The sequence below is a fragment of the Acanthisitta chloris genome, unplaced genomic scaffold, assembly GCF_000695815.1.
Source record: "Acanthisitta chloris isolate BGI_N310 unplaced genomic scaffold, ASM69581v1 scaffold9412, whole genome shotgun sequence".
Taxonomy (NCBI): Eukaryota; Metazoa; Chordata; class Aves; order Passeriformes; family Acanthisittidae; genus Acanthisitta; species Acanthisitta chloris.
In genome coordinates, this window is record NW_008660998.1 from 59,324 (window position 1) to 81,721 (window position 22,398).

The 22,398-nt window shown below is 42.0% G+C and overlaps 1 protein-coding gene across 1 annotated transcript in view; it reads right to left on the minus strand.

Annotated features, from left to right (window-relative positions):
* The window catches only part of PLBD1 (phospholipase B domain containing 1), a gene marked incomplete at its 5' end in the record, with an annotated part of 31,758 nt that continues 9,360 nt past the window's right edge, over positions 1 to 22,398 (minus strand). The window contains 7 exons of the mRNA XM_009070053.1: positions 1 to 257; positions 1,798 to 1,904; positions 3,596 to 3,781; positions 7,704 to 7,844; positions 7,955 to 8,155; positions 14,708 to 14,852; positions 16,002 to 16,166. Coding sequence (XP_009068301.1) covers positions 90 to 257; positions 1,798 to 1,904; positions 3,596 to 3,781; positions 7,704 to 7,844; positions 7,955 to 8,155; positions 14,708 to 14,852; positions 16,002 to 16,166 — 1,113 coding nt within the window. The remainder of the gene's footprint in view (positions 258 to 1,797; positions 1,905 to 3,595; positions 3,782 to 7,703; positions 7,845 to 7,954; positions 8,156 to 14,707; positions 14,853 to 16,001; positions 16,167 to 22,398) is intronic.

Below are 22,398 nucleotides of genomic sequence, written 5' to 3' on the forward strand. Positions count from 1 at the left end.
GGGATGTGACATCCAGTTGGATTTATTATACAGAAGAAACAAAATTCTCCATTTAAAAAAATATCCATTTGGGAATATTACTGCTGGTTTTACAGGATCGGCCTCATGGTGATAAAATCAAAGTTGTATGACTCTGGCAGGCCCTGGTGCCGCGTGTGGTTAAACCTTCTCCAGGTGAAGACAGGGAGCCCACCCTGCACGGGAGGACCATTGATGGCAGAGGCTGTGAACGCTGCAGCCAGGCGGAAATCCGACACCTGGAAAACAGCACAGGAATTCAGATGTTTGACACATCCCCACCTGGACAGCAGGAACAGCTCAGGAAAGTCAAGAATAAGGTAAAGGAAGCAGGGGAAATGCATACTGCCCGGGCAGCACCCCCTCCCCAGCACAGAGGCACCTTGACCACACAGCAGCCAGCGCTGACGGGCAGCAAAGCACTAGCCCACGCTTGCCCTCTGGCCCTTGCACTAGCCAGGCTGGAAGAGGCAGTGGTTCTGCCCTCAGGACAGGCCTCCTTGGGTTTGTATGTCGCCAAAAGAGCTGAGGCTGCAGCAGGCAGACTAGGGGGGGGTCTGACCTAAGCTCATGTTCAGCACTTGGGCAGTCCCTTGAGGCATGTCAGGGTAATTCAGGAACGGAGAAAGGCAGCACAGAGCTAATATTGCTGCCCAGACTCTGCACTGTTCCTTCATTATCTCTGAAGGGGTCCCCAGCCTGCTCCATCTTTCCAAACTCAGACCCTAAATTGCTTGTAGTGTTTACAACTAAACAGGTTTTGTCCCTGCTCTGGAGTATCTAGCTCAATGCCCCTCTTAAGTCTCCTGTCCAGCCTCAGCCCAGTGCATTCCCCTTGACTAACTGTGCTGGCTAAGGTACCACAGCCAGCATGTAACTGACCCACTCCCTTACCAGATACCTCTGCACAGCCATTTTTCTGCATTCCTCTTCTATTAACCAGCTCTGGGAGCCTTCCACTGGCCACTGCAACAGGCAGCTGGCCCAGGCTTGTGCAAGCTGCCTGGACACACAGCACTGCCAACACCAAAACAGCCTCCACAGGATCCATCCTAGCAACCAAACTCCTAATCCAGAAATGCAGCAGGCTGGACCCCACAGGGTAAAATTATGTACAACCTCCCGGCACACCAGGGCTGGACAGCTGCTTACTCAGGCATTGCCCCTCACAGTGAAAATATCATATAACCTGCCTAAAAATGCTGCTTTCTCCAGGACAGGGCATCCAAGGATTTTCCCACATCCCCCTAAAATGCAAAGTGGTCTTCACCAAGTTTTTCAGAAAGCAGTTTCACAGAGAGGTAGAGCCTTAGAGCAGGGTGACTCACTAGACAGCCAGGCTGTTGTAAGGGTAGAGCCAAAATGAGACTGAAAACACATTCCTGTGGGCTCTGTGGAAGCACCCACACAGTCCCCATGAACAGAAGGATGAGGCTTGTGTACAACAGTTACTTCCCCAAGTGAGGTGAAGACTCATTTCAGCTGTTTTAGGCTCTTCCTGCTGCAGGACTTTGGGGAAGTTCCTGTGGGCATACTTCTTTCACACACACCTCCCTGTATCCTCTGCCACTGTGCTAGGACTGATGTCAGGGACAGGAAATAGGACTCTGCACAGAATTCCCAACAGAGGATCTGCTCAAGCACTGGGACAACAGGAAAAGAGGAAACAGACACGCCTGGCCATGCCTGCCCTAGTGCACAGAAACATGCCACAGGTCTGACAGGAGCACAAACAGACTGAGGAAACACTCAGCAGATGTTGAAATCGAGGTCATTTACCTTGGAGTCATAGCAGCCTGCAGGCACTGGTAGAGAAGGATTCAGGTCTTCCCGGCAGCAAATGGTGTTGCAAGGATTGTGCTCAGCATAGGGATCACGCTGGTAGTCTGGGGCAAAATGTGGTGGGGAGGTAAGGAAGAAAAAAACCCACATTAGTCCTTGCACAAAAAGCTGATGCAAAGTACCAGAGCCACTAAAAGCTGAGTAAGTGCACTGGCAGAAACACAGGTTTATTGCATTGCTCACAGGCTCTTCCCCAGGTACCAGCTAGAAGACAGTGCTCAGGACAGGCGATCAAGTAGACAAGCACCTAATCCAAGACCAAACAGCTATTTCTGCATCCCAGGGGCACTCCTGCCAAACTCTAACCACAAACATCTGCAATTCCACATGATGAAATGCCACATGATGAAAGCTTGTAGAAACTTCAGGAGAGAAAAGCGTAAGAGAAAGGGAAGTGGGGGGCAAGGAAGGAAGTGGGGGAGGAATGCAGCAGCGAGAGCCTTTGTCTTCCTGTTCTGGACTAAAATAAGTGGCAAGGAGCAAACCCTTCAAACATTCACTGCAAGCTAGGAAGGGAGGTGGACAAGCCTCAACATCTATGAGCATGCTGCTACTCACAGCCCAGACAGTACCCAGACCCCACCCTGGGAGAGGCCTCCCAAACTTCAAGCCCAGTAATCAGCACGCTGCCTATAATTGGGAATAAAAATATAATATCTAAAGCTATCTGTACTTTGAGAAGGGCCTAGCCAGAGTTTAATTAAGCTGGTTTTAATCCAGTTAAGAACCTTGTCAAGAGGAAAAAAAAAAAGAAAACAAAAAAATCAGCAGAGCATTACCTACTGTCCTGCTGGCAACTAAGTACCAAACAGCTACTCCCTCACTTCTCCCCAGCCCTCCTCCACAGGATGGGGAGAAGAATTGGAAAAAGGTAAAACCCAGAGGTTGAGATAACAACAGTTTAATAATTGAAATAAAGTTAATAATAATAAAATAAAAATAATAAAGAAAAGGGAGATGAAGGGACAGGAATAAAACCCAAGAGAAACAAGTGGTGAACAATGCCCAGTGCACCCCTGAGCAGTAATCAGCCCCTTCCAGCCAATTCCTCCCAGTTTATCTACTGAGCATGATGTTTTAGGGTATGGAATATCCCTCTGACCAGCTTGGATCAGATGTCCTGGCTGTGCTCCCTCCCAGCTTCTTGTTCATTTGCTCGCTGGCAGAGCATGGGAAACTGAAAAGTCCTTGACTAAAACATTAGTGTGTTAAGCAATGCTTAAACTATCAACATCATTCTCACACTAGATCCAAAACACAGCACTGTACAACTAACTCCTATGAAAATTAACTCTCTCCCAGATGAAACCAAGACACCTGCCAAAGACTATTTGGAATAAAGACCTGAAGTTTTACACTGTATTCTCTGGTCTGATCTCACTCAACTGTTACTTAGGATTTAAGGCTTTCAAGACTGACAGACTATAGATGTATTAGGTAATAGCAGTCCACGGAGTCTTTTGGAGTGTCAGAAGCATTCTGGAAAGGTCAAACAGCAAGCTCAAGAGCCCTTCTTCTAGAAAGAACTCAGTCTTGCTCTGAGAGAGCAATTCTATCCTGGTTTCCTACCTTGACAGTGAGCTTGTGTTATCTTTTTGCTTTTTGTGTATTCTGCATCTAGGGTAATATAACTGAGCCATATCTGAGGCTGCAGCTTCCCAGCTCTAATCCAAGAAATAAAAGTAACACTGCTTTAATTAAGGCCAGCTCCACAGTACATAAACACATCTCTTACTGTTGTATCTCATGATGTACTTCATGCTTTCCAAGTTGGTCACCTTGCCTTGGTCTCGACGGAAGATTTTTGCTCTTGGAGCAAGCTCATAGGAGAAATCCATGCCATACTTGACAACGTATGATGCATACCCACTGAGATTGTAAATCTTTTCATGGAAAGGGATATTGTATGAAGGCCAGTAACCTGCCAGAGACAAACCCCAATCTGTTAATCACTGTGAAAAACTGAATGCTCTTACTTACATCAGAAAAGAAAAACAATTTTCCACACAGCATTGCCTTAACAGTATGCCAAAGAACAACACAGCAAACTGGTTTCAACACAAGAAAATAAGGCAACAGCCACTGGCATGACCAGGGTTGACTCTCAGGATAACACCACTGGAGACTGTACCCAGGCAACCCGCCCCCAGACTTCCAGCCTGAGGACTCATCCTGCAAAACAGCTGAGATCACACTTGAGGTGAACATGCAGAGCAGCCACAGCCCTCCTGCACGTTTCCCTGCTCTGCCTCAGAGAAGTGCAGATCATTTATCTCCACCAAACTTCACAGTGAGAGGCTTGAAGTCACTCCCTTTTTTGCCCCTTCCCATCTCACCAAAGCTGAACAGTGCACCACACCAAGATGTCAGGGATGGACAGACACACACAAACACACATGGAGCACAGAGCTACTCAGGGAAACAGGAGGGAAGCCAGCACACATGTGCTTTGGGCAGTGGTGGTTGCACACAGTGACAAGGAAAGATGGGGGGATTGCTGCAGGTTTGCCAGTAGCTGTCGCCTCCGAGGGTTAGGAAGTGAGTGATAGCAGAGCAGAGCCCTGCTCTAACTCTTCCCACAGCAAGTGTGAGTCCAGCAGTTTGGTTAACTCTGAAGAGCAAAGGATGCCAGCCAGAACTGCAGAGAAGAGTTTTAGGTAGGAGACAAAACTGCCTGAAACATGACAACTGTAGAAAGCCGAAACACTTGTAAAGAGCCAGAAGACCATTCAGGATCCAGGCACAGGAACTCCTGGAATAAATAAAAATAGATATCTAGACCTTAATCTTTGATTTTTTAAAATTTTTTTTTTCAAGGCAGACACCAAGGAGATTTTGGGCAGTAAGTATATAAGATGAGCCAGTCCCAAGAGCAGCACACTTTTAGATTCTCTCCAAAGCACTAACATTCCTTGTTGCTCCTTCTCAAATCATACGCACCAGGATCTGACTTAGAGCCTTCCTCTCTAGGCACTGGTAAATGCAGTGCTCCACGTATTAACATCAGCCCAGCACAGTGTGAGGGGTCTGGCTGTAAGATGCTCAAGAAATTCCACTGAGACTCACCGGGAGCAATACACACAGATAAAAAACAAACTTCTGAAGGATGGATATGCAGACAGCATAAGCACTGGAATGCTGCCTGAGCAGAGGCCTTACCAGCTTGGGTCTGCCTGCATAGGGCAGATGGGAACACCCTGGCTGCTGGCCTTTGCTTACGTGACCTAGAGCCTGCCTCAAGGAAAAGGTCATGCACAGGCTGTGCTGTAACAGGTGTCCTGCAGAAATAAGCACACTCGCCAGCCTCTGACGACACAGGCAGGAGGAAAGGGATATACATCAGCTTCCAAACCAGTAGGGTTTGGTTGTGATTCAGAAAAGTGCTATTGTCTCACATGAACACAGTGTGTACAGATGATCCCCTTCTCCCACCTGGAAAAAATTCTTGTTAAAATTGCTGAAACAGAGGAAGCTATTGAAGTTCTCCTCCAACAAGAGGTCTTCTGTGACTCAGGCTCTGCCAGACTGCAAATCCAATGCAGAGAGTGCAGCAGCCACCTAAGGTAGCCTTTACCCAAGGACTGCTATAAGCCAGTGAAACCTGGCAGGGTGCACAGTGATAAAAAACAAATCAGAGAGGGCGCAAGGTTGAAAGGTGGGAAAGGAGGATGACATGAAGGCAGCAAAAAATTCCCTGAAACAAAACGCCTTCCTCCTCTGCCCATTCCGACAAAAAGATCTCTGCAATATTGAGAGGTAGAGCAGGAAGAATATTGCACGTATGGTGCAAGACACTGAGATCCCAGATTCTGCCCTGATGTGTTGCTTTTGATACTGAAATCAAAAGCAACTACTTATTCATCATGAAACATGAACTGCAGCCCACTTCTGTGCCCTATTCCTTCACTGGAGACAGTATGACCCTCTCCCACCTCCTCTAAAGGATTCCTGAGTTTTCTTTGTCAACATACACAAAGCACCTAGACATCTTTGCCTGGAAAGGGCAATGTAAGAGGTGCCTTGTTTTGAGTCCCCACCTGCACTGGCCTACAAAATAAGCTGTCAGAAGCCATAAAGAAAAAAATCTTCCCATTTTCAAACCTGTATAAGGAAACGTTTCCTTTCTTCTCAGTACAAGGCTTTCTACAGCAACACCCACCTTTGTTCACTTGAGATTTCAATTCTCGTTCTCTGCTATTTCTAGGTTTAAGCTTGAAAGAGACCTAAAAGCCAGTGCTGGTGGCAAACTCACTCTGACTAAACCACAGTGTCAAAACTGCATCATCTTTGGACAGCAGCTACAAAGCAAAGATAGAATGTGCCAGGGTCAGCTACTCTACAAACACTAAGACAGCATTGCTCTGTTAAAGTTAAACCTCCTTCACCTGGGCTGCTCCAAGCACCTAGAAACAGGGCAAGGGCCTCGATGGGACTCATCTGGTGTCCGGCACGGCATGGAGGAATCCAGATCTGCTGCTTAGAGGAGTAGTGTTGGCTTACAGCAGCTGAGGTCTCCAAGGCAGCATTGCAGCGGTGCTTAGCCCTCCCTGTGTGCTGAGGGCTGTCCTTCTAATGTTTAAAAACTCCCAGAGACCAACTGCTGTGTTATCCAATATACACAAGGTGCATTCAGATATCTGGGGAAAGACATACTGTAAATGAACAGTAATACGTCACCTCTAATACACGTTGTCACCTACAAGAACAGAGCAGCCACAAGATTCCTGAGGGAGGAAGTGGTCACTGTGTGCCCAAGCCCAGGAGTCAGGCTCAGTCCTACAGGGAATCCCACACAGCAGCTCTCAAATCATTGCTGAAAAGGGTACCTGCTAAGCCTGGCCTCTCTGGGTGCAGTTTCAAGTGCCAGTGCTAGGGAGTCTCTATTAGCTTGTTTGTCTGCACTATGCTCCACAACACAGCACAGAGAAGCCCCAAGCAAAGGAAGCCAATTGAGCCAGAGATGCATAAGGGAGAGACATGGATTTTTTCAAAATTATCAATAAGAAATGTCTTATAAAGCCACACTGACAATGTGGCAATGCCTAGAATAAGCCAGAACTTTCTGAGAAGCTAGACACAAGTTAAAATTTCAAAGGGAAACAACCCCAGCTGCTAATATAAATACATTTCCAGTCATTTTGATGATATGTAATTCATCAATTCACCCCTTCAGCATGTGATTAGAGGAGGGAGCACAAAGCACCAGACACACACTTTAGGCTCAGGCTGTAGTTACTGACAAAAGTGTCTAGCAAACACTTGTGAATTAAACCTGCCTGTGGGTGTTTTGCTTCACCTAGATTTTTGTTTGTTTTCCATCAAGTTGTTGCTAGTCTTGCTAGGGAATTAAAGAATCTTTTAAAGAGCAGATATCTATCAGAAAACAGAGCTCCAGAAAAGCTCAGGAGATGAACCTAACAAAGAACTTCTTTTGAATTCAAAAGCTCACCCTCCTGTAGGGTGACCCCTCACCAAACATCTCAAGTAACCCACAGTATCAGAGTTTAGTACTGCTTCTAATGGATCTCATCTTTTTCCTAGGACAGGGCAAAATAATACCAGAAAAAAGGCAAGGAGGCAAGTAAGCAAAGAGGCAAAGTCTGTTCTTCTCTCCTTTACTTCTAAGAAATACAGATGCTCACCATGTCTCTGCCACAGCATACAGGAAAAATGAATACAACACAACAGACCTGTCAAGAAAGGGATGCTCATACAAGGCTATCTTACTCGAAACTCAGAAAAACTTGTTCAATAAACCCTTCCCAGGTATGAAGCACAATTCTCCATCAGTTGGCACAAAGAGATGGCTTTCCTAAGCCAGTAACTACTACAGGAGCTATTACCTTTCCGGAGAACATGTGTTTGATCAGAATACTCCACAAGGGTTGGGATCTGCTCAACAATGTACAATGCACCATCATCAAGGCTCCTCTGCAGCTTGACCTTCTTCAGGTCTAGCACCATGTACTGATTGTTGTAGGTCCCTGGATATGAGAGGAAAGAGAGTTACATGTTCTACTAGGGGAAGGTAGAGAGTACAAGAGGTAAGGGAAACACATTCTTTTTCCTAATATTCATATGAAAGTGTGCTTACCAGAGTTGCACTTGGAGAAGGTTTCTGCCCAAGTTTTGCCATCGTTTGCCATCATGTTAGCAATGCGAACCCTCTGCCAGGCTAACAGGGATTCAGGCACCACTTGCTTAATGAGGGTTTGGTTGAACACACTGTTGGTAGTCTGCAGCATTACCAAGCCGCTGCCTAGTATGTAAAAGTCATCCAGGGACACCAAAAAGCCTTAAACAGCAATAACACAAAATTTGTTATCTTTGTGAACCTTTGATTTATACTCATAGAACAAAACAGAGAGACAAGCCAAGAGGGTATGAATGAGTTAATGCATGTGTGTTTGAAATCAAACTGTACAAAGACTGAAAATGAAGTGGTAACTTCTGCAAGAAACCTGTCAACACAGTTTGAAATGTGAAACTGTCATGCTTTCAACACACCTGATTCTTTGTCTAGAGCATTTGCTTTGTGTTTGCATGTCAAGCTTAGAAGTTTCTCCATATGTTAAGCTATGTCTTACTCTTATGCTGAGGATTACACAATGTAAATGCCTAGTGAGTGTTTCTAGCAAAAAAAAAAAACTTCAACAATGAAAACCAAAGCAAAGTACAAATTCCACAAAGATATTTTCATCAATCACTTTCAGTTTTAGATTTTTACTCAGTAAAGACAACAGAAATGAATTAATTTGAATTAATCCCTTTAAGTCAATCCCTTATGTATTAAATCAAGCCAAGCAGCAAAATCTTCCTTCTAGTTTAATCTTTTCCAGTCTATAGATATTTTTAAAAGTATCTCCATGAAAAGGGCATCTCTTATATCATAAACCACATCCTGCCTATGAGAGGAAGCTCTACCTACTCCTCTTTCCGACATGGTCATTGGGGTTTTTTATGCCTACCAGCTCTGCAAAGTCAACAGTGATGGATCTCTGGGCAAGATTCCCTTCCAGGTTACATGTCAACAGAAGTACTATGTCCAATTGCAGATCCCACGCCAGGAGTGGGCATACAGAACCACACAGGTCAGCTATAATGCCTTGAATAGCATGGTGACTGCTTGCAAAGCAGAAATAACTTGACTTTGAGATTACTCAGCTGCCCAGCTGGGGAAGAAAGCTTGTTAACTGAGCTCCTGATGGGGAAGTCATCCAGAACCTGGACTCTTGTTAATAAGTTTTTAACAGTATGAGTCTTCAAATAGTACAAAAAGCTAAAATGCTGTGCAACACCATAATAGCTGAGTTCCACTATGAAATCTTCTACATCAAGCTTTATTAATGCACTCTGCAAACAAAGGTCACCAACCTATGACAGCAGGAACGACAAAACAGCTCTGCCTCTTATTTCTGGGTTTTTATTAAAGGGCAGTTCTCCTTCAAGCAAAAGTAATGTTTAAGGACTTCATTTCAACAAAATTTCTTTTAACTTTCAAGTTCTCAAATTATAACAGATCAAGGAAAATATAATTTGTGGTCACCTGTTCTCTAAAAATATACCAGTATAGCGCAGACAGAGCACCCTGGTAGCTGGTACTTTATTCTTGAAGAGAGAAAAATATTGTCCATAAATTATGTACATCAACAGCAAAGATCTCTCTCAAATAAGTAAGGACAAGAGAAACCCTCTAAACCTGGCTCTGCCAGCCTTTTTTTAGACAAAGATATGGGGTATTACAGCAATAAACAGTTTTAGAATAAGTCAAGTTATAAGAGACAAGAGACAAGAAAAGAAATTGTTCAACAATTGTGATCTGAATACCAATTCCCATGTTGGTGACAACATCAAATGCCCTAGTTCAAATTAAACCAAATAGTTTTTTTCTTCATTTTCAAACAACAGCTGAGATAAAACAGAAAAATTTGACTCAAAGCAAGTGTCAACACAAGGAATGATGCTGAATTAACTGAAGTTTGAATCCTGTAATTCAAATAAACTGCAAAGCTCAGCTAAGATGAAAACAAGTGGATTTCCTTCTGGCCCTTAGTATTTACTAAGTTTCCTTCTGCAGTGTTTTACAACACAACATGCCCTCTGTGATACACCATTACTAGCCTAATAATTCCAAGATGGCATATACCATTTTGATTTAAGGCACAGGCACACCTGAAACAAAGGGAAACTAAAAACACAAGCAACACATTTACCCAGAGCAAAGGCATTCACAAAAATAAAACCTGGCTGAAGTCTACAGATATCAGAAGATATTTGACGTCCTCTTGTGTCATTCTTGTGTTTTTCAGTATGTATGAGAATCTGCTGTAAATGAAAATGTTATTTCACTGTACTGTTCACCTTTTTTTTTGCTGTAAAACCATCTCTGTAAACCCATCTCCCATTTTTGTGAGCAACACTCAATTTTTTTTTTTCACCCCTCCCTCCAATGAACTTGACTCTTCCTACATAAAAACAAGCAAAAGCACTTCTGATTGCACATCTGGGTCTGAGCTATTTAGATTCAGTTTCCAATCACCACTGAAAAGCTGAAGTTTCCAGAGTTTCATTCATCACAATGATATTAATCAAAGCCAAAGCAAAGCCAAAATATTTTTTGCAATCCAGGCCACAGTGTACTCCAGAAAGCCAGCACATCAAAGAGCAAGTGGGTTTTAACATGTTCCTGGCAGCTATTGTTCCTAAAAAGGTAGGCTGCTGCTTTCTGAACCAGACAGCATCAGCTATTTTGGTGTTTCAAAAGGTCATTGTGCTTGTTTAAGTACAAAAAGGGTCAGTAATACAGGCTGGAAGTCAGAGACATGAAGTCTAGCCCACCTCACAGGGATAGGAGTAGCTCCCGCTGGGATGCTCAATGTTCTGGTCTATAAACACACCTGACTATGGGAAAGTATTCTCTGGACTAGCTTTCTTAATCCTATCAGCAGCTGCTACTCATATCAAGACTGAACTCCTTGCCAGCTGCCTTTCTTCCACTTGCAGATCTCTCCTAGGCACTAAGAAATGCCCTACACTATACCTCTGATCTCTCATCTCCAAAGTTCATCAGACACTTTCCTCTGCTTCCCTCCGGATTTTAGACAGATGTCGGAAGAAGCAGCAAAGCAAGAAATGGTCTGACAATACATCATAAGCAAGTTGGTCCTCTGAGTACAAGGGCTACTGCCCTTTCCATGGTTTGCTCCTCCTAGCTCTTGCTCAGGCTGTGGGGAAGGATAATGCTGCACTTTCCGATTCTGCACTAACACCAGGTTACTTCAAAGCAAGCAACACATACTACTTCTCTTTCTCAACTTAACAGCACCTGTGTGGCCATTCATCAAGACAACTTGTGTCATCTTATTCCCATGTCCATAGCCTGTCTCAACAAAGCAAGGCCCTGACAGCAGACCAGAGGAGCAAAGGTAGTGGTAGAGTTCTCCTCAAACTGCCAAAATCAGAATAACATACTTTAAAAGACTGTGGCTCACACAGGAGAAGGCAGTTCACTACCCAAACCAGTGCCTAGGTCAAAATGGTAGATTCCCTTTCTTAAATGGAGTTCAAAACCAAATGGATGGAAATCTTGGGAGCTGCAACCTCCCCTGCTATCCAAGGAAAACCATAAATTTTATCAGTTAGTTGTGCTCATTTCTTTGAAAGCCTCAGTGGGGCAATGTCAAGAAGTGACTGGAGGGAGGGCGAGTGCAGCTTTCTTGCTGGTCTTTTACTACATATGTGGTGCAAAACATGGCACCTACCTTGTTTCTATTATCACACTTCTTACTCCCTCAAAATAGCACAGCTTCACTCAGCACTTGTGAGCAATAGTAATGTATCTGTACAATTTAAGTTCTCTCTGCAATGCATAGACCCACCAGCCGCACGAGGTACTTAATGTCTAGAGCTTGAAGAAGACACTGAAGTCAGGGGTGCTCAAGCATTCAACTCAGAGACATTCCTCCTTCCCAAAGGTTCACAGAGCTGTCCTACATGCAGCTCTGCACTGATGCTTTCAAGATAAGATGAAGGCAAGACTATGAGCAGAGTTCAAGTGAGGATTAGGGTGGGTTAGTGTGGAGATGAGCAGCAAGTGAAGAAAAAACTCGACAGTGCCTCTGCAGCACTACTGCTGCTCTGAAGGGGAGAAAGCAGCAAAGAGAAGACATGCTGTCAACAGTGGACATTTGAGCATGCTGGCAGAAGCGTGGATAACTGCTGGGGAAGCTGGCATGGACTCTGCAATTCCTGTCCATCCTCCTACCTGCCCAGTCACAGCAGGAGTGAGGAAGCACAAAGCCCTCTAGCTGTACCACAATCCACATGCTGACACACATCATGATTAGTCAGTAGTCTTACAGCTTCTAAACTGAGTCATGACAGATAATTTCTGCAGTCTTGCAGCCTGTATTTTGAAATTCAGTAAATAAACAAAAATAATATAAACAATTTTAGTCTGTGACCCCATGAGAAATCAGGGATTTGGCACATTGCTTCTCAGAAGGAAAATGACTCCTTGAAGTTTTTCTGACACAGCTTTAGGACAGCAGTAGATTTTTATTTTATGTCCAGTCTACTGGATGACAGGAATCTTTGAATTACTCAATTAAGTGTCACTAAAGGCCTGGAAAGATACCTGACTTTAATGCTGTTTCCTCCAAAGCCAATACTTCTAGGTTCATTAGGACCATATTACTATTCAGGAGAGCTTACTATGTTGGCCTTTCTTACTGGTTCTCAGTGTCAGGATGGAGAATAAGAGTTAAGAGCAGGAACTTGCATGCAGGGAGAAGTTACAATCAACCAGTTGAGCTGTAGCCAGGACCTGCAGATTCCACAGTCAGATGGTCCGAAAATATCATCTCATCATAACATGGAGCAGAAGAATTTGGCAGTTCCCTCCTTCCTATGTGATGTCCCCAGATCATTACTAGGCCAGTGCTTTAGAGCTTACTCAACCCCTGGAAAACTGCAAGTCTGTGAACTACACCCACAGCTAATGCAATTTGCTGTAGTCAATGGACCATGCTTGTCTAGTGCTTGTGATAGTTCCCTGTAATCAGAAGGTCAGTGAGCACACTTTGCATACCACAGCTCTCTCAAACTTCGCTGTAGCCATGGGAACGACATTTTGCAGCAGTTTTATCTTAGTTTTTTGTTGGTAGAAGTACACCTTTCCACATCACTGTGTCAGAGTCTACATGGCTTAAAAATAAGCCATCCCTGCAGACCTCAACAGCCCCAGGGAAGCACACTGGGATTTTGTACACAGGTGAACAGACCCCAACCATTTCAGCAAAGTAGCAGCTGATTTTCAGGTATCCTCCCATACATAATGCTCAAAACAGAATACTTGTATTTCACTTTATACAAAGAATCCACAAAAAGACCAACACAAAGACATCACCACAGATACCCACTAAAAATAAAAAAATAAACGCTCTGCGTGGCTGATCCTGAATCTGCAGCACAATGCAACACACAATAGAGCCACATTCTCCTGAAGGATAGTACTATCCTAAGTATTTCTTCTGAGAGAGATACTTCTGAGAGTCAAAATGACCTTGTGAACATTCAGGTGATGAACAGAGCTCAGACAGAAAACTTGGCTTCCTACCAGGTTGCACAGGCTTGGCAAAATTCCTTGCAACAACCAAGCAGAATTCCTCTGAGGCAATCAGAGATAACCCAAGGTCTTGAAAGGCCATACACCTAACAGACATTCGCCAGAATACGTCCAGTCCTTCCTCAAATTAAAAACCTCCGTTGTCAGAAAGCGCTGTGTTCCTGAGGGTCACTGAGGAGGGTCAGAACCCCACAGCAAAAGGCTTGTTTTCAATGTGAAATGAATGCAACGCTTTTCAGAACCGTTCCCCAGCTCTCAGTCTCTGTGAGTCCCTGCCATGAAGGAGCCTTGACTTACCTTGTCATAAGGCAGAGTAACTCAACAAAGCAGGATTTGAAATGATCAACCAGAATGAGACCACCTCCTATGGCACATCCTTTACTTAAAAAGGTTTATGAAGATTCTTGAGTGTTTGGGTGCTTTTGAATTTCAAACTTCACCTTTACAAACTTAAGCAACAGTAACTCTAAGAGGGAGTCATAGATTTGCCTTGATTTTTCACACTCACATTTCCTGGTGCTACTCTAGCAAGAGTACATATTTTCCCACCAAAATATTAACTGCTGGCAATATCTAACATTTGGCCTAATCTTCCCAAGGGAGATTTTAAAAATTCTGGCTGGCTATACTACTAACACATAAACCAAGCATAAAAAAACCCCACTCCCCTCTGCAACAGCCTATAGAGAAACTGGAAGAGGAAGATGTGTAGGGTAAAAAACAACACAACAACCCAACTGCAGGTTTGTTAACCCAACATGAAAGGGGCCGATACAACTCCAAACAGCTATTGTGTGATACTCGCTAATAATCCCATTACAGCACAGTCATGTCACAGCTGTAAACAGAAGCGTTCAAAACTGTTATTACCAAACATGCAAGTGCTATAGGCAAGGTGAAGAGTTCAACACTTGAGATGACTGCAGATTACATGAGCAGAGTTCAAAGCAGCATGCTTGTGCCAGGGGTAGAATATTTAACTAGTACTATTCAGAACACTGAAGGTGATTAATCAACAAACAGACAATCACAACAATATCATGTTCAAGCCAGAAAATTGAAGACAGCATTTTGTTCTCTCAGTGGCTAAAAGTTTTAAGTTAGATTGAAGCCAGTGCTTGTTGAGATATCATCCTTCTCATAGGCAAGACATCTGCAAGACCGTTAAGGTGGTCCATGCCATATTGCATATCTACATTGGTTTGGTTTTCTTGACTTTACCTGGGTAACTGCTGAATGAGACACGGCTGGTGCTAGTGTATGGATCAACTATATTGAAGTTCCAATGCTTATATATTCTCAGTGTGGCTGCGTAAGTAAACCAGCTGGAATGGGCAAAATATATATTCTCATATCCAGGTAGAACCTGGAAAACAGAAGCAGAAAGATGAATAATTTTGGACCCCACTATACTCTGCATTCTTTTATACTTGACAGAAACTGGGAGAACAACTTGTTTTAAGTAGTTTGATTAATTGCATTGTTGGAGAAAGAGCAGATTCTTGTGCTTTTAACTGTGTACTTAATGAATTTCTGAAACCTGTGGAAACAATTCTTGCCCATATATTGTTTTCAAAATGAAACAGCTTAAGATTTTTTGGGACACTTGCATCACACACTACGTTGTTTTTTTTCCCCAGTTTCATTCTGGATACTTGTATTTACACATTCAATCAGATCTTTGCAAATATATCCAACATTAACTTAAAAAGGGCTCTGGTTCACTTTGAATTTACTTGCATTTGCTTCTATACTTTAATTTGAAAAGGTAAATATAACTATATTGATAGTACATATTTTCAAAATATTTCCCTGGTTCTAAGATTAGTTAGTTCAGAAACCTCTTGCTGTAGACAAATGCTTGAACGAATGTTTTTCATTTTAAGGTGAATATCATTGTTCTGCAATACATGGAGTCTCCATATGCTGATTAAATCTTTGATCATTTTAACTGAAAAATGTAATTGCCACCATGACATATCAGACATTTATCTTAAAAATGCTGTGGGGTTTTCTTCTGTTATCACTCCCATTGGAAAGGCATTCCAGAGTATCACTGTTAACAGAAAATACCAGCCATTTGGACCCATTTGTTTTCATGTTAGTACTGTCCTTTAGTTTAGAATAATCCTTTTCCCTTTCTCCCTGCTTATTTGCCCAATGTATCTGTACTCTTTCACAATACTCTCTTTCAGACTTCACTTGGCTAGGTGAAACAGGTTACTCTTCCAGGCTCCTCTCCATAGTAGGCCCTCACTCTCTAGTAATTCCAGTAACTTTTCACTGTCCAGCGCTGTGGTTTTGGTTTGGTTAGGTCTTTTCCCTACCCTTGAACACAAGTGAACAAAACTGGACTCAAAATCCTATGAAGGCACAAATGACAACTGTATAAAAGCATCTTGATCATCAACAGAAGTCTCTTTATGCACAGGCAACATAAACAGGGAAGAATCCAGAAATGCAGACTCATGACTGCAAATCAACAGTCACTGGAGATGAAGTTTTTGGTGCTCACCTTGATGAGTGCAGAGCAGTGTCCCATATCCCACTGATATTTCCCATGGCTTCCTGGCTCCACGTTGCACTGTCCACCCCGTGCAGAATACTCAAATAATGCAGGAATGAGGTCCAACAGGTCTCCAACTGCATTCAGAAACTGGACATCAAAGTTGCTCAGTGGCTGAGGAAAGGGTGAAAAAGAGAGCACAAAAAGCATTTTGAGACAGAGAAGCAGCAAGACAGACTCAGTCATTAGAATTTTTCTTTTGGTTTCAACAGAAACGGTCTATGAAGTGCCTGCTCACAAGGCCCAGATGCTCAAACTCAGTGTGGCACTAGGCACCTAGGAATCCTTACAGGTCTGGCCCTTGTAGTGGCATTACCAATGCCATCATTTCAGATGAAAAAAATGGAGACACAGCTATAAACTTATGAAACTTGTGTCTTTGCAAACAGCACACCAATCAGCCTGGTGTTACTGTTACACTGGGGTAAGAGTAAGGTTTTAGTTTTTTATTTGTTTATCTAGATGCTTTTGAAGAGCCTTACACTAACAAATGCTCTTGGAAATTATCAGATTTTTGTAAAGACCACAATTTAAGATATGCTCAGGACTGAGGAGGAAACAAATGAGGGAAGCAAGATGTGTTAACAATACCAACCACATCTGGAACTACCTGAAGAAGGGAAGTCAGTCAAAAGGCACTCTGCTATGTGCTTTTGAAAACTTATGGTTGGAGCTAGCCAGGCTTAACAGGGTTAACTACCCATGGCTGTTTGTGCAATGTGCCCTTTAGAACCTCTTCTTCAAAAATAAGAACTTAAGAGTGGTTTAACCTCAACCTTCAAAGACCTTTTTCTAAATCTTTCCTGTTCTTGCTTGCACCATGCCTTTAGTTGAGGCAAGGCTTAAGGAAATGAAGACAGAACACACATCACTGTAGAGATGTGAATATGAATTTCAGAATGGCACATAATCATACAGCAAAGAAACACATGCCTGCAATATAAATCACAGTTATTAAAACCATATAGCTGACCTCTCCACAAACCCCAGTAAATGGGAGACAAGGGTATGGAAAAAGCAAACAGTGCCAAATCCACTTACGTTTTACTCAGAAGGCTGAATTCTGTGTTATCCATTAGCTGTTTTGGCAGAGAGAATAACCAACAGGAAACCCAGAAATAATGTAAACTCCAGTCCATATATCTCATGGGAAGGAATTAAACCTTCCCACAATGCTTACCAATAAGAGAAATAAGCCCTTCTCATAACTAAAATCATTCACAGCAGAAGGCCCCAACAACAGCTATAGTTTGAGGAAGAAATCCAAAGCAAACTTTCATATATGTTACATTGCTTTAGTTCATCATGCTTTTGCTGTAAGGATCCAAACAGGAAGCAACATAAAGTGAGGTATGTTTGGATAGTTCTAAGCAACTCAGCAGTATCATTTACAAACTAATCCCAACAACTTCTGTCTCATGGGAATCCATATAGAGAGCCTTGGCACTGTTTCAGCACAATTTTTCCCCATCCATCTGCATTGAAAGTCTGTGAGTCCACCACACAGTAAGGAGAAGCTGGTTTCCAGTGTCTGATTCACACAGGCATTACTGTACAGGAAGGGAGCAAACAGCTTTGCATTTGAGAATGCTCAGCCAGCCCTAAGACATTTTAATTGACTTTAAGTCAAAATTTCTGTTACTAGGAAGTCCATTCAAGTTAGAACAAAAGTGCCAAGCAAGGAAGCTAACAGAATGACACGCACAGAAGGGTGGCCAGAGAGCAGGAGGAAAGACCCACTCAAACAAAGCACAGGTTATGCAAATGCCTAGGGCTCCACTGGGTGAGATTAGGCTGCCAGCTGCCAAAGCCAGACAACATATCAGAGAAGTAAAGGAGGAACTAGGCTGCTAAGTACCCATTAGGGTTCTGTTTTCATTCCCCTCTTGAGGGCCAAGCAATTTTGTTCCAGTTTATCTCCAAGAATTCATTATATTGCTTGCCTAAGCCTGGTTTTGTGTGTGAGACAGTCTGATGCTCAATGACACGACACAAGCACAGTGCACCAAGCTTCTCTGGAGTCTCAGTGAAACAACATATTCAAACAGAAGACACAGGCACCTGTAATGCAGGCCAAATGTGGGAATTTCAGGAGTGGTCCAAGGCATCTGTCACAAGGCTGAGAGCCCCAGTTTTGGAAAAATGCCAGCTGAATTTCAGGGTATATGAAAAAAAAATCTTCTCTATGAGGAGTTAATCAGTGTCCACTAGCAAGAATTAGACCCAAAAATGTGTGCATCATAACAAGTGCATAAGATAGGGCACATTACAATCTTTTGTAATCACCTTCTCCTATCTCACACAGCAATGTCAGGAAAACTCCTGGCACACATGGTTTACATCCTGAAGAAGAGTGAATGAATGAGCTAAATGGACAAGCAGAGGGGTGGTACAGTCACAACGAAAGTAAGTCCTTTTGCTAGAATGTGTGGCTCCTCTAGGGTACTGTCCCTAGAGCAAAGCAAAACAAAAACATAAACAAACAAACAAAAACCCCACCTCAATCTGCCTTTGAGTTACATTAGCAGTAGGGAGAAACTTAGAAAGGGCAGTAGAGAGGAAAGAACGAGCCCTAAAGGCTTGTCTACATGGGACATTGAAATAGACAAGTTATTCTGTAACAATTGTTTTCTAGTAACTTCCCCATGCATGAGCATTCTCAATACAACATAAGGAAGTACAAATAGAGAGCTATCCTGGAGTTAGTGTAGTGTTTAAAACTCTGACACCTCCTTATTCAAGAGTAATTTCCATGTGTAGACAAGCCCAAGATTAATCACAGCGTTGCTAGAGCATCAGGCAGATGAAAAGGCTTAATGTTCTTTGAGTGCCCCTCCTTCAGAAATTGTCTTGACAAAAGGGTTGGGTTTGTTTACTAGATATAAAATGTTGCTAAACCAGATGGAATAATGCCACACTTTAACATGAAAATGTATTCAGATTTGGACATCATTCTTAATGATACCTGTAAATATCAATCACATTCAAAATACAGAAGTGTACAATGTACATTGCCTTCATGCAGCTCTCGATGGAAGCACCTACCTAAACCAGCCCTGTGGGAGAACAGCCTCCATGCAATAAAAAAGTTTAGAACTGTACACTACAAAACATTGGCTTCATAAAGAATAATAAAGGAAAATATGTACCAGTACTACTATCAAACAGTTCAGAGTCCAACCCCAATTTTCTTTCTGCAGTAAGGCTCAGTTATTTGTGGCAGACACAATGGTTCTAAAATATTCAAGTGAAGTAGACCTGAAGTTTAGGAGAGGGCAGAAAAACTGAACATTTCAGAGTGACTTGTGGACACATAATCCAACTCTCATTTAAGCACTATGTGGATATCCATAGTTTCAAATTACCATGCCTTGTACCAGACAACAGAAAGTCAAACCCTTCACTTGTCTTCCTCAGTAAGCACACAACAACTAATCCACTAAATGTGAAATTCCGACTACCTGCACGTTCGGAAAGGTTATGTGTAGTGCTTGAAACTTTGAATATATGCAGTCAAAAGTAGACTAGTTATTGAAACAGCTTGTTTCCATTCTCCTGGAAAGGAAATAATCTTGTACAACTTTACCCAGCACTCAGCTTTAAAATCCACAGACTTTGTAAACCTGGTTCCTTTTCTTTATCCCCTTTATTTCTTTTAGCTTATTCTTATCAGCAACCAACTTCTCAGTGTTCAGGAGAGCAATTTGTCCATGTAGGATCATTTACGGAGGGGGGTAATGTAAGGATTTCAAAATATATCTCCTCCTCCCCTTCTCTTTCTCATGTTTCTGATATTGTGGGATTTAAGGGGAAAAAGCTTCAGCATTTTTCTTTTAAGTTTAGGGCAGTCGGAGTAATTACCCTCTGCACGTACAGAGTAATCAGTTGAATTTAGAAGTACACATAGTCTTTGGCAATAGCAGGTAGAACATCAGGCAACAAAATACAGACTGTCACATGGAGGGTTTTGGCTTTGTTTCAGTTGGGTCTTCTGGGGTTTCTTTTGTTTTGTTTAAGTATGGGTAAAAAAAGGAAATTAAAACCACCACAATTCACGCATAAGTTATTTTTAATATTTCTAATGTTCATTACCACCACAAATCCAAACTACTGCACTACTAGAGACCAAAAGAAATTTGTTCCTGATGATGATAATCCTAAGACAATAAATACAATTATTATTATTTTAATAAAACAAAAGTAATATCTATCAAAGGAAAGAGGTAAGAAGAGACTTTCAAAGCACTAAGGAAAACATGCAACAGGAATGAGATTCGCTTTTAAAAATGTGCAGAATTTGTTAGGGAGACTCTCAGTAATAAGTTTCTTCAAGCATTTTTTTAAAGTAAGAACTGACTAACAAATAGTGAATACTTGTTACTGCAGTTGCTGCCCAAGGAAAGATCAAAATAATTGGATTAATTGAACCAAAGTGCATTACTTAAAAATAAGTTTAAAAAATAAAATCTGTTAGGTGAATTTATTTGCCAAAAATTCCACTTACTAACAATCTAAAGTAAAGGATTAAATAAAAGAACTGTTTAAACATTCTTATATATACTGGAAAAGTTGAAACAGTCTCTTTGGATGGCAGATTTCTTAAATCACAAGGAATAAGGGAGATAGTTTTGGTCTTGTTTGTTTGTTTGTTTTGTTTGTCAGTTTAGTCAGGGTTTTCAAGTGCCAACAGTTTACTGAAGCTGGGTTGATTCTCAGATAAATGGATGTGTCAAAGCTAGAATACCAGTCAGGAACTTTGCACCTGAACCTCTTTTTAGTGTCCATGTAAGCTTGGTGCAACAGTCTTGAAGCTCTTTATTTCCTGAAGGAGATCCTAACAGCAATAAATACATAAACACATAGCACTGTTGTAGACTAATCTCCCAAAAGTTATGGTATCCAACTAAGTGAACTGCCTGTACTTTTGCAAAGCTGTCAGGTATCATTTTGAAGCCAAGGAAAACCAAGCCACTAGGTGCAAGAGCAGCTGTCTAAAATGTACTCAAAAAGGTAAGACACTGTGGCTAATTTACTGGCTCTGGCAAATAGAGGAAACAGCAGCACCATCTCAAGTGAGAAATGCGTACACAGGAAACATTTTTGCTTTGAATAAAAATATAGAGATCTCAGCATAGCTGATAATGTCCAAAGCTAAAATTATGACTTGCATAGGGAAGAGTCAAATAAATCTCACCAACTGCTTCAGACACATTTGGGGAAAGAAAAAATACATGCCCTGCATATAAATTCTGGAATAGAGGACACAAATATTTCAGCCTGAACCACATATCTGAACTTGCACTAGATGTACCATATTTATACAGGCTGATGAGATCCTTAAACAGAGCATAAAAATTACAGACACTTCAGAGGTCAGTGCTTTTTAGTATCAACTTCACAGTTAAATAGGCATCAGGGAACACACCTTGCAGGTAGGACATGCCTATTACAAAGAAATAGCTCAGACAAACTAGCACTTTCCCCTCCCACCATCTGAATCTACATGATTCTAAAGCAGCCAAAAAAAAGGGTAAGTTTTGCAGGACTCTTCAGATACAGGTGTTACGAGAGGGATTTAATGAGCTCTTTTCCTAGAAAGTCAAAGTTTCTAGTATTTTCCCCTATAATCAGGTCTCTCAGGATGGATCATTGTTGCAAACATGCCCTTGTTTTTTTTCCCCTCCCTCAGTTTGAGCTGGTTTCCCCATTCATGAAAGGCCCAAAGTAAATTCTGGGCAAGAAAGATGTACTTTATACTAAAATGCCATTGTTTATAATTCAGGACTCCCAGCTTCTCAAAATTCTTGTTGTGTGTAAACCTAGACAAAGAGGGTCAACTACAATTACTCAAGTCCTCCCTCTCACATTGAAAATCATGTTGGACATTAGACTTTAGGACAACATTATAACTGCCATAGCTCTACTAGAGCTAAGGGAGCTTTGCTATTACATATAAGCTGATGATCAGGAACACAATTCTAACCGAACTTCAAGGAAACAAAAAAGAATCAAAACAACCCTAACAACAAACCAGCACCAAACAAACTGGATTTTGCAACCATGTGTTTTGGACACTTAAAAGACAGAAAAGAGGACACTGGAGAAGAGAAGCAATGTGAAACATACTCTAAAACAGAGAGGTGTTTAGGATTTGAAATCTGATGCTTGGAAATAAGAATGAAAGATTTAATACTCTCCTCACATACTGATTCATGTTGTTGCACGTATTCTTTACACCTAGAGGGTCATTTGTAACAACTGTAAAGTGACAGCAGCAAGCACTTCAGAAGTATCTGTCCTTCCAACATTCAGACAGATATGAAAGCCACTCCCAACCTAATCAGCA